Here is a 12,723-nt window from a genome sequence, read left to right as displayed (position 1 = left end):
CATAATATGCTGCTTTTCTTATTGGTGAGTGGGCGGCGTGTCGCGCTGGGCGAATCACGTTGCGCGTGGCACAGAAAACCTGCTCCTAGGAAAACCCGGCTTTAGAGTTCAGGAAAAAGGAAGCGTCCAAAACCAATAGTCTACGAAGAAGCAGACGACAGGTGGACATCTGTTCATTTCTCTTCCCTATTGATGGAGCCTACATACTGAACTTGATGTGGAGTTCGGTTCGTGGGTCAGCACATACAAGAAGGCGTATAAAAGAAATGGTCTTCGTAGAAGCAGACGACAGGCGAACATCTATTCGTTTCAGTTAATTCCTTTATGAACAGAGCCCACAAACTGAACTTGATTTACGGCCGTATTCACCGTCCAGGTTCAGAACGCGATCCAGCTTCTAAACTGCGTTTCACCTCAAAATTGTTATTCACCGCTCCTGAATCGAGATCCACGGACCAGCTTTTCGAGCCTGAAACCAAAGCTGCATTAAGAGTCTTTCAAGCGGCTTTGCCTGAAACTGAACCTCCGATATCAGACTAGACTTTGATCGTACGAAACTGCCCGCGTAATCGTCCAATCAGAGGAGCTCTCATCTCTATGTTTTGTGCTAACCTTTTTAGGATGGGTTACCATCTTTCTGCCTACAAATTGTTGGTGATTTTTAGAATTTCACGCCAACATCACTCTAACCATCAATCCAACATCAATTAAAAGCTTTAACGCTTTATCTATTGACTTTTTTATTAATAAAAACTTATGTTTTATAATTATTTGTTAAATATATGTGTTTTAAATAATATATATACTATTCCTTTTCTTTACGTTATTGACGTTGGCAACATCACTGATCACGTTTGTTTATTTGTTATCCGGTTTTTCGGTTGACTAATTTTACGAAGATTTTGTTGTGTCGAGCAAGGTGTAAGTTTCGTGGTTTTTTAACATTGAAGATGTACGAAAAAATGGAGGATAGCGACATCGGCAATACGTCTAGTAAAGATGAAGGAGAAAAGGTGGGAACAGCTGGGGATTATATTGAATTGAGCGAGCTTATGCTCGCTCAATTCAGCTGTTATTTACGTTTCCATTTCTCTTGTGTTTCATGACATTTTTCATATTGTTTTCTATGCTGGCGATTTTTTTTTTTTTTCGGCGCTCGTAATGTGTCTAACGGCCTTAGTGACTTTTGATGGAGTCGTCGGACATATTTGGCGCCGAAAAAAAAAGTCGCCGAAAATCGCCAACCCGTCCCCTATACCGAAGCTGTTCCCGGACTCTTTTCGGGAATCCGGGTTCTTATAAATAAACAACGGTCCTGCATGTTGTATAAATAAATATATTCTATGTATTATAAATTAAAACCCGGACTCTCTTCTCGGGAATCCGGGTTCTTTTAAATAAAATAATAACGATGCAGGGGCATCCTGCATGTAGAAAAGAATAAATATTGGAAAATATTAAAAGTACAACCTGAGAGAAAAGATATCCAAAATGATTCCAATTAATCCGACACACACACTACATCATGTATACGGAAGGAAGAGAAAATATGAAGAACTATCCCAACGGTTTTTCAAAACGCCGCGGCTATAAGGTGACGTCATTTAAAAAAAAAAAAAGAGAGAGAATAGAATGGAAAAAAGAGAAAACCAGTTTGAAAATGGCAGTAAAACCCGTTTGAAAGACGCGCTAGGACCACGGAAAAACAACCACCAGCGCCACTGCCTCGCAGAATTCTTCGAATATTCTGGAACAACGACAACCCAGCAGAACAAAAACAAACCAGAGCGCGCCAGCGATGGCAAGTTATCGCCGGAAAAAAGTCGCCAACTTGGCGTGTCCCCGCACAAATGAAAACATGCACAACAGAAAATATTTTCTGTGGTGCATTCTCATTATCCAAAATCATATAATTATCAGCTCATTTCATTCTATTTGTGCATCAATATTTTGCATATAATTATTGCAGTTCATTGGTTTATTATTTACAGTTAAGCCTTACTACAATGATACTTGATATAACAATAAATCCCTCTACATCGATATTTCGAAAGTCTTGTTTGGAAATTCCTGTAGTATAATGTTAAACTGCTGCCACTTGATTAGAGGTGCGAGATGAGAATATTAATATGAGAAATAACTTGAGAATAATTCTTATTTTTGATAATCGCCACTTGGCGATTATTTAGCGCCACACGTGTCTGATGGCCCGACGAAAAGTCCCCAAGACCGTCAGACACTACGGACGCCGAAAAAAAAAACCGCGTGCAAAACATAATAGAAACCACCAAGCATAAAAATCGAAAAAAATATCAGTTAAAAAAAATTACACCTGGCCCATTTTTTTAATAATAAAAAGATAGGGGCATAAGGAATTCCGAGCATAAATATTCTATGTATTAAAACTAAAACCCGGACCCTTTTTTTTAAATAAATGGATCCGGGCATGAAAAATTCTGTAGGCTCATTTTAAATAATAAACCGATAAAACGGAAGGCATGGCAATGGATGAATAACTAATAAATACAACGAAATAATAAAACGGTATGATACGACCTGAGCAGTAGATAATAATCCAGCTACAGAAGGGAGGAATAATAATCAAAGAAAAAGAGACGCGCTGGAAATGGAACAACGGCTGCTTAGAATGTTTGAAAAAACGCGGTGAACAAAAGAAAAATCCTGTTTGGCGAAGCTAGCGCCATCTAGTATCACTCAACGAAACCGGAAAAGTGTTAAAAAATACGGCAACCCAGAGAAAAATTATGACGATCATGGCGACTTATCGCGAGAAAAAAGTCGCCAAAGTCGTGGCGGACCATACTGCATCGGTTCGATTAATAAAATTTGTATGTGCTGATACATTTTTTTTCTTCAAAGCAATGAAAATCGCATAGGCTGATTATACGTGGGGAATTCCATACGTGGGAAAATACAATACATGCGATATAAATTATTTGCTAATAATGATATATAAAATTTATCTAATCTGAGAATATTAGCAATTCCGTAGCGAAATGAAAAACCATCATTATAGATATATCGGGAGTGCGAAAGAAAAAAGTTGCTGGAATGAAATGGAATTTTCATTAAAAAGGGGATGATAAAACCATATTTTGCTTATGGAAAAAAAATTGTTGAAAAACGTAAACACAAGAATCCAACCGTTGAGTTTTCTACTTCATTAGAAGATCAAAAACCCTTCATCCAATCAGCATCGGATCTACTCTCGCCAAGCTAATGTACGCCAAATACTCGTCAACTGAACCGAGTTTCACTTGATACGCACTCGAGACTCACTGGTGAGTAAGGTGACCATACGTCCCGTATTTCCCGGGACAGTCCCGGTTTTTTTCCTTTTTTTGGCCGTCCCGACTTTTTTGCAAAAGTGTCCCGGTTTTTCCCGTTTTTTACATGACGTGTACTTGGATTTTTATTCTTCATTGAAGTCAACAATTGAAATTATTTTTCATCTCATAAATTATATTATGATAATTACAACTATAAATAAGAACATTAATCTCCCGCATTTGTCTTATTGAACGTTTTATTTCGTGGAATTCATTTTAATACACTGCAATTCGCAGTAACACTTCGTTTCCCGCCATTTCGATTTTTCTGTAATTTCAGCTATAGTTGGCAACTTTGTGCACTTTTGGGGTCATTCTTGGCGATGTCCCGTATTTTCCCGTATTTGGAATTCCAATTTCCCGTATTTCTCTGGAGGAAATATGGTCAGCCTACTGGTGAGTACCAAATTCGTTCTAAAACGGGTTTCAACTGATCCGCGTTTCAGGACCGTGAGTGGTGAATACGGCCGTTAGAGTTCAGTTTTTTGGGTTAGCCCATAAAGAGGCCTCTAAAAACGTAAAAAAAAAGAAAAAAAGTTAATATAGGAAAAACATGAGATGGGATTGCTGACCATATTTTCTCGAGAAAAATAGGGAAAATTAGGACCTCGTTTGGGAAAATCGATATTCGGCGCTAAAAAGGATGCCAAAGGCGAGCAAAGTTGCTAATTATCGCTAAATTCTCCGAAAAAAAATCGCTGATATTACAATCGCATTGGATTAAAATTAGCTTCGCAAAAAAAAAAAGTTTGGCACGTGGACAAATACGTAAGATGAATATTCTGATATTCATATTTATTTGTCTTGACGTGTCCAATACCATCTATTTCATTTCGGACATAGGATCCTGGGACAACTACATGCTTGGTCAACCGGGGCAAGCTTGAATTTTGGTGTATCCCCCCCCCCCACCTCCCCCGTATAATGTTGAAGGAGAGTTTAATATCTGTCCGGGGCCACAAAGCCCACCTGCTCGGCCACTTGTAATCGTGGCCCTGCCTAAGACACTCCTTGTAAAAAAAAACAATAGCCTCCTCAATTCCGTTGACAGGTATTTTTCCCCTAATGCAAATATTATATTTTAATTGAGAGAAAATAAAGTACATTACATATCGAATAGAATTCCCATAGATATGAATATCGCAGCGGACACTTCCCGATAGCGAACACCTTTTTCGGATCCCGTGCGCACAAGAGGGCTTCATTAGCTATTTCACTACTTAATAATGGGCAATCACCGTTATCGGAGAAAAATTTCAGTCGTAGCATGGGCGGGGAATGCGGAAATTTCGCCTCTGGCATTTCACCTACCCTGACCGTATGAGCATAGGCGGAGATAGACTTGGAAGTCTGGGGGGGGGGCACGATGATGATGATGTCAATTCATATATACATATATGCATTAGATCCGTCGACTCCACCTTTGACCCCCGTATCTCCGCCCATGCGTATGAGAGATCGAGTGAGTGATCGTTTTCATGATCAAGTTAGTGACCAACGAAGTGACCGTTTTCATGATCAAGTTAGTGACCAACGAAGTGACCGTTTTCATGATCAAGTTAGTGACCAACGAAGTGACCGTATGAGTGATCACACTCACTTGGTCTCCCATACGGTAACATAATATCATTCATCCACCCACCTACTCATATGGTCATTCACTGATATGTTCACTCACCCTCTTACTTGGTCATATGGTCAACACCCACTCATAAGGTCACTCTCACAATCACTTGTTCATTCACACAGTCAGTCACTTGCTTCGTCATTCACTCGGTTGCTCAAACGGTCAGGATAAGCGAAATGTTAAGGGCGAATCATACTGGGTACGAAAGGTGCCACGGGCGAAACGTCGGGGACAAAGTTTCAGTAAATTGCGTGGGTGTCCGTTATCGAGAGGTTCCGCTGTATTAGGGGAATTAATCCAGCGGAAACAATTCTACTACATACACTTCATGCACACGTTGAAAACAAAACAAGAACAAAAACTGAAAGTCCGTCACTTGATCTCCAGCTGTTTCTTCAGCTCTTCCAGAGCGGGATCCAGCAAGGCGGCCAGACCCTCGTTCATCCGATCCAGCACGTCGTCAGACAGCGCCACCCAGCGCACGTTCTCGTTCATGAACTTTTCGAGGTTGTCCTCCCCGACAGCGTAATGGAAGTGCCAGATCTCAGCCTCCACCCACGCCTGGTCCGTGTTCAGGGAGTCGTCCACGTAACCCTTGTACAGCTGGGAGCACCTGAAACCTTCGTACTCGAGGGAGAACGCGCTGGTGTCGTCCAGGAACGGGAAAGCCTCCTCGGCCACGTCCGCCTCCTCCTCCAACTCCTTGCCTAGTGTCGCCGGCTCGATGACGCAGGAGGATTTCAGGAAGTTCATCATGTCCGCTGTGGAGTCCCACGTCAGGAGGCTCTGGACACCCCCCGACGGATCCTTCTTGAAGAACTGTTGAATCACCTCGTATTTGTTCTTCGTCTTCACGAAGCCGCCGGGAAGGGAGAGTTCCGCGACGCCTAGGGTGGTGGTGCTGTCCACGGCGACCACCTCGAGATGTTCGGGAGATTCGTCTTCCCGTCGCCTCCTGGTGATGAGGATGAAGATGAGGTGGTTCGGACCCCACTTGGGCAGGTGCCCCTTTCCGGCGAGACCCGTCTTTCCGATCGGGTTCATGGGGAACCCCTCCGAATCAATCTGGTACTTCATCTCGTTGCCCTCCGCGTCGGACATCCACGACTTGCGGTTGATGAAGACGCTCGCGGCACTCTCGCTCACCTCATTCCACTTGAACACCGGCCTCCTGTCGACCTCGGGACCGTGCTTCTCTAGCCATAGGTGCAGGTCCTCGTCCACGAAGGGCTGCAGGTGACCGGCGAAGCTCTCCTTCGGCACGGTGTACGTCAGCGGGTCGTAGATCATCCACTGGGTGTCCCAGGCCATTTTCCTCTCGGGAACGGGGAACCTAGGTATCTTGGTGAGCGGGTAGGGCGTGCGGTGGGACAGCCTGGGACGGACGGGAGCGGCGTCCTCGGACGGTCCTCCGCCGCCGCCGGGGGATCCGTACTTCATCGTGTCCAGCTGCCTGTGGGTGAACCTCAGATCGAACTTCAGCTCGGCGATGCGGCTCGTGAGGTCGCCGATGAGATCGTGCTGCAGTAGTATGGTCTCGTCGAGGGACTTCATCAGCTCCATCTCTCGGGCGAGGTCGTTCTTCTTCCCGCCCTTCTCGTCAGAGAGCCTCGAGCAGCACTCGTTGGTCAGGCGGGACCAGAAACGCGGGTTCTCCTCCCGGGAACTGAAGTGAGGTTCGAACACGTTGTCTCCGTGCTTCGAGTGTTTCAGGGACTTCAGGCACAGGACGTTCTTCAACAAGTGACACCAGGCGGAGTCGACGTAGCTCAGGATCGTCACGGGCGCCGGCAGCAGCAGGTTCGAGAAGTCCATCACCATGTTGTATCTCTGGCCCTTCCATACGTACTCCGTCTTGCCCTTCAGCTTCGTCTGGCTCTTGCTGAAGAGCGCGTACAGGAAGGCTATCAGGACCATCTTCAGCACCATAAGGTACTGCACGATGAAGATGTAAGGCCACAGGCCCTGCGTCGGACACGTGTAGTCTAGGTACTGCCCCGTCCTGCACGTGTTGGGATCGAAGCGCCTCTCTATGAACTTGACGCACTGCAGGTTGAGCTTCCCGAAGTCCCTGTCCTCGACCTTAAACATGTAGATCCAGATTTTCTTCAGTATCCGCTTGAAGAGCTCCGGGGAGACGGGGTAATCCGGGAACAGGACGGCGTTCATTATTATGCCGTTGCTGACCATGAAGACTATCGCCATCTTCATGAAGTTGACGAAGTCGACGCCGACCATGTGCTTGAAGTGCAGCAGCAAGGGTCCGAGCTCCGGAGACAGCGGCAGGCTCATGAAGATTATCCGGTGGTAGAAATAGAGCAGCGAGATTCCCAGCAGGACCTTCGTCCCGTACGGGCTGAGGACGGCGAACGGCACCACGAGGCGGGAGAGCGCGTACAGGACCAGGAAGCACGAGACGAGCGCTACCTCGATGCACTTGCGGCCGACAGGCGCGCTGGGGTTGGACCGCCTCAACTGGACGACGTTGTGCGCGTAGTTCACGAGGAGGAGTCCCGTCCATGTGCAGCAGACCTGGTCGAGCGTCCTGTTGCCGCATCTCGGCCAGATCGTCGCCAAACTCAGCGTGAAGAGGTACGCTATGTACGACAGCTGGAACATCCAGAACTTCGTGATGGGCGCCGACCACATGAAGTATATCTTCCTCCAGAGCGGCGGGTTCACGCGCTTCATGCGCAGGGGTTCGTACACCGGGCGTTCGCTGATTTCGTCCTCGTCGTCCTCATTTTGAATGATGGGGTTCTCCGAGGCGGACTCGACCGATCCCGCGGAATCGTCGGTGTCGTCACCGACGTGGTCACCGGACATCCGGTTCTTACCAACGGTCTTATCCCTGAACCTGTCGTAGGGCACGTAGAACCTCACCCAATGATAGATGGGCAGGATGAAGATCGCCGAGAGAATGATCTTAATCCACTGCGGGGAAGGCAGTAGCCCGCCGCTCTTCTTGACCCGGATGTTACCCATGAATATGATGTCCAGCCAGCGTTGGAAGAGGTGGTGGGCGAGCAGTGAGCCGTCTCCGGTCTGGCCCACGATCGTCAGGAGGGTCTTCATGCCCCACAGCGGGTTCTTCTCCTGCACGATGTTGAACGCCTTTGAAGGGTCCCGCTTGTAGCACAGGTCCAGGATCCTCTTCGCCATTTCCAGGTACTCCCTCCCTTTACACTTTATCTCGAAGTACATGTTGGAGTCGCTGCCGACCCTGCGCTTGAACTTCCGCAGCACCGCGGATATGAGGACCGCCAGGTGGACCGGGTACTCGGAGTGCTTCCAGAGCGCCCTCACGACCTTCATCCTGTACGAGAGCAGCGCCCACACGACGAGGGCGAGGATGGCCCGCTGGTCGGCCTCTTGCCTCTCGAACGAGTCCAGCTTTCGGACGTTCTTGTCCAGCTGCGCGGTGTCGATGAAGTCCGGCACGCCCGTGACGTCACGCACGAAACCGGCCACCTTGGTGTTGATGAACTCCTCGGTGACGTCGTCTGCGTTGTGGTTGAGGATCTGCGCACTCACTACGTTGCGGAAGAAGTCCTCGTTGTTGGACCTGCTGAACAGCTGCAGGAGGTTCTTCGAGCTCGTGAACAGATGCAGCTTGAAGCCCTGTCGTATGAACAGGTCGATGAAGCTCTCCCTGCCGAACTTCGTCAGGGCCCTAGCGAAGAGCTCGTGGTCCTTCTCGAACTCGTACTTCCGGCCCTTGACGAAGATCTCTTCCATGGCCACGGCGGGGCTGTTCCAGTCCATCGCCAGGTACAGGTCCTTCTCGAACTGCCGCGGGTGCGCTTCCTCGGCTCTGCGTTTGTTCAAGAGAGCCCTGAGCAAGTGATCCGGCAGGTCCTCCAACTTACACGCGAACCTCTTGTTGCTCAGGACGGTCAAGAGCTTGCTGTTGTTGAAGTTCGTGTACCTCACGCACTTCAGCAGCTTCTCGTAGAAGTCGATCAGCGACAGGCGGGACCCGCTCAGCTTCGGAAACACCTCCGATACCTTCTGAATCATCAGTGGCTTGAGGACCTTCTCGGCGTACTCCGCGAAGCTGGAGCCCTCCGGCATCCACTCCACCCCATAGCACATCTCCGCGATGATGTCGGCCAGTCCCCCGCTGCCCTTCACGACCACGACCGGAAGCGACTGCCTCAGGTGATTCAGGACGAAGTCGATGGCCGTGTCCGCCCCCTGGATCACCATCGCTATCACTGACACCTCCGTCAGCCTCACGGTCTCGATCGGGACGTTGGAGATCACCTGCCGGTGCTCCGCGAAGCACGATAGGTGACCGGCGATCTTCTCGAGCACCCCGTGCACCGCCTGTTTCTTGCCGTCGCCGTCCCTCACGATGACGAAGTGGGAATGGCAGGCGTTGAGGTCGTACTTGTCCGGCAGGTGGTTGTGCCGGCCGTTCGCCAGAGAGATCACCTCGTTGCTCTCCAGGATGTAGTTTGCGTAGGTCAGGGAATCGTATCTGCAGACTCCGATCAGCGCGACTTCTGGCTGGGAGGGCTTGTGGACTTTGCCCACGCTCTCGGCTGCCGAGGCCCTCTTCAACATTTCCGAAAGGTAGGTCTGTCCTATCTCCCTGCTGATGCCCACGTTCAACCCGTCGGTGAATATCCACATGTCCGTCGTGTTGAAAGACCTGGCCAGGCCTGTGAGGAAGTAGTCCACGGCCTCCCTGTCTTTCCACGCGAGCTTCGGACTAGGATCCGATATCACGATGATGCCTATCCGCGGGTTCTGCAGGCCCCACCAGGTTTTCATCTGCTTCATTAGCTCCCTACCGGTGCATTCCGGTTCGATCATCATGAAGGGGACGACATGTTCGGCTCTGCTGGCGGGAAAAAAGAACTCGCCGTTGACTTGTCTCCGCTTCCTTTTCTTCTCGTCCTCTCTCTCGTCGCTAGAGTCGATGGAGTAATGCGGGTCGCCCTCTTGTATCACCTCCACCCTTTCTCCGATTTTTCCCATTTTCGATTGGAAAAAACCGTCCGTTCGGTTGAGTGAATAAGTTGTTTCGAACTTCGTACACGGAATGGATAGAAAAAAAAATGGTCGTGTTCCTGTTTTTCATTCCCTTAAAATGAAAAAATAAAGAAAAAAGTTGGTCTTTGTGACGGCTTTCATTTCCAAGAATGCATGGGAAAAATCCACGGAGCTTACATTACTGGAGGGAGTATGACGTCAGCGGTCTTCGCCTCGGCAGTGCTGAGAACGTTGTCCGCAAAATCATTCCTCGGAAGATCACGTGACTCGGCGAATGTCTCTCGGCACAATCTCCGTTATTCTCTTGAATTCCACAGGAATTTAAAACAATAAATGAAAGAAATAGTTTCAGCATCGATGAGATAATTGCAAAATTAATGAAAGATAATTTCAGCATTAATGAAAGATAATTTCAGCATTAATGAAAGATAATTTCAGCATTAATGAAAGATAATTTCAGCATTAATGAAAAATAACTTGAGAATTAAGGAAAAAGATGATTCCAGAATTAATGAAAGTGATAATTCCAAAATTAATGAAAGATAATTCCAAAATTAATGAAAGAGATAATTCCAAAATTAATGACAGAGATAATTCCAAAATTAATGACAGAGATAATTCCAAAATTAATGAAAGATAATTCCAGAATTACTGAGATATACTTCCAGAATCAATGAAAGATAATTTCAGCATTGATGAGTAATAATTCCAAACTTAATGAAAGTGATAATTCCCGCCAGAAATAATTCCAGAATTAATGAAGGAGAATTCCAGAATTGATGAAAGAAATTTTTCAGCATTAATGAAAGAAATTATTCCAGTGTTAGTGAAATAAATAATTTAATCTTTTTTTTCATCTTTTTTTAGAGATGAGTTCTCTGTCCTTCATTTTCAGTCTTCAAAACGCAATATTCAGAGACCGAACTGTACATTTCTATGAGCAAATTGCCAGGCAGAACCGTGTTATTCAACGAGTCACGTGATTTACTTGCAATATGTCGCTGCCGTCGCGGCAGCTGGATGCTCCCTCCAGTAATATAAGCTCGATGGAAAAATAGTTAAAACATAATTGAGGTAGCCACTCATCCAGACGAAGACGAAGTATCTGCTAATGCTTAGGATGACCATAGGTCCCGTATTTCCCTTAACAGTTCCGGTTTTTTTTTTGCAAAATGTCCCGGTTGCTTCCCCGTTTTTTAGTTGCAGTTTTCGTGAATTTGTTATTTTTATCAGAAACGTTAGAACAGGTAATTCTCATAGATCAATTGCTTGAGTTTAAGTTGGCGAGTTGACATTATCAACATTATCTTCCCAACTCAGAAATTACATTACAGTAGTTACGACTATAAATAATTCATCTATTTGTCATGTTTTTTTTTTCTTTAGTTCACTGCAATTTGCAGTATCTCATCATTTCCCGCAATAGGCGACTTTTCTGTGTTTTTAGCAACATTTGACATCTTTGCTTACTTCCGGCATCATTTTTGTGCGATAATTGGCAATGTCTCGTATTTTTCCTATACTTGGAAGCTCAGTATCCCGTATTTTTCTCTGATATGATCAGAGTAGTCAAACCTGTAACAAAACATTAATTACCGTTATTTTTTCCCCCTTTGTTGTTGCATTGTATCTTACTTTGATAAAAATCGAGTTGAAGCATTTTGAAATATTGAGGCAGTATTTCCCCAATATTAACATAAGCCATGTAGAATATTATGGTTATTGAAATTTTTCAAAAGGCATTTGACAGTTAACGATTAAAAATTCATTTAACAGATATATAGCATTTTGTGCGTTGAGAGTAACATTGATTTTTTTTACGTAAAATATGTACATGGCCTGTGAATTTCACAGAAACGTTCTAGTAGCAGTTTTTTTCTTTCATTTGAGGGGGGAAAGTTCCCAAGTCGACTCTCGACGTCAAAATGACGTGGAAATTCGACCATTTTCCCTGAGTAACGCCAAATAAAATTTTAAAGAAAAAAAAAACACGTCATTTCAAAGTAATTTAATGACCATAAACGATGAAGGTCATTTCCGTGACCTCCAATACAATGAAGGTCATGAAATAGCGTAAAAATCACAAATTTCTTTAAAATTGGAAAGTTCTATTTCAGAAAAAAATATTAAAAATCATCCAAAAAATGTTTCTTCAACAACGTAATGAACTTTGAGTGGGTTTCGAAATCGTTTACTTATTCGTTACTGAATGTCACAAGACAAATGCAAATATCGGTCGGAGACAATTTTTCTTCTAGTGATCATAGAGTTATTAGCTTCTTTTTTTTTTTTTTGTTACTCCTCTGCAGATAAACCAAACAATAAAAGAATGGTTCCTTGTTTTCGAAGAACCAACTTCAAACTTTTGAAGGGGAAAGTTAGGGTTAATTTTCAAAGACCCGTTGGTATCGGTGGTGGTGAGTCAGTGGGAAGAGTTCAAAACAACGCTCTCCCCTGTTTTGCGCGATGCGCCATACCCTTTGCTCGTAAAAAGCGGGTTTGTTCATCGCAACCCCTCTGGTTCACGGAAAAAGTACGTAATCTTTATATTGAGAAGAGAATGGTATTCGGAGAATACAAAAGAGAAAGAAGTGGCCTGTCGTCATTTACTGAAACAAAAGAAGGGTGTTGAAGAATGCGATAAGGGATAGTAGAAAGGAAGTTGAATCTAGGTTGGCAGATAACATTGGCTCTGACCCAAAATCCTTTTTTAGATACTCCAGTAATGGATATAAGGGGACAGTA

General features: G+C 45.5%; 1 protein-coding gene across 1 annotated transcript; it reads right to left on the bottom strand.

Moving 5' to 3' along the window:
• Positions 1–5,349: 5,349 nt before the first annotated feature.
• LOC149080848 (protein ced-11-like) lies at positions 5,350–9,963 on the bottom strand. The gene has a single exon (XM_089237394.1). The coding sequence runs from the start codon at positions 9,961–9,963 to the stop codon at positions 5,350–5,352; it is 4,614 nt and encodes a 1,537-aa protein (XP_089093520.1).
• Positions 9,964–12,723: the final 2,760 nt, after the last annotated feature.

The sequence above is a fragment of the Pholcus phalangioides genome, unplaced genomic scaffold (assembly GCF_987345545.1).
Source record: "Pholcus phalangioides strain wild (caught in Gottingen) unplaced genomic scaffold, Ppha-v1.0 ptg000010l_1, whole genome shotgun sequence".
Taxonomy (NCBI): Eukaryota; Metazoa; Arthropoda; class Arachnida; order Araneae; family Pholcidae; genus Pholcus; species Pholcus phalangioides.
This window is presented reverse-complemented; position numbering and strand designations above follow the sequence as displayed.

Coding starts and splice junctions, on each gene's coding strand:
- LOC149080848 (XM_089237394.1), bottom strand. CDS start 9,963: ATGGGAAAAATCGGAGAAAGGGTGGAGGTGATACAAGAGGGCGACCCG.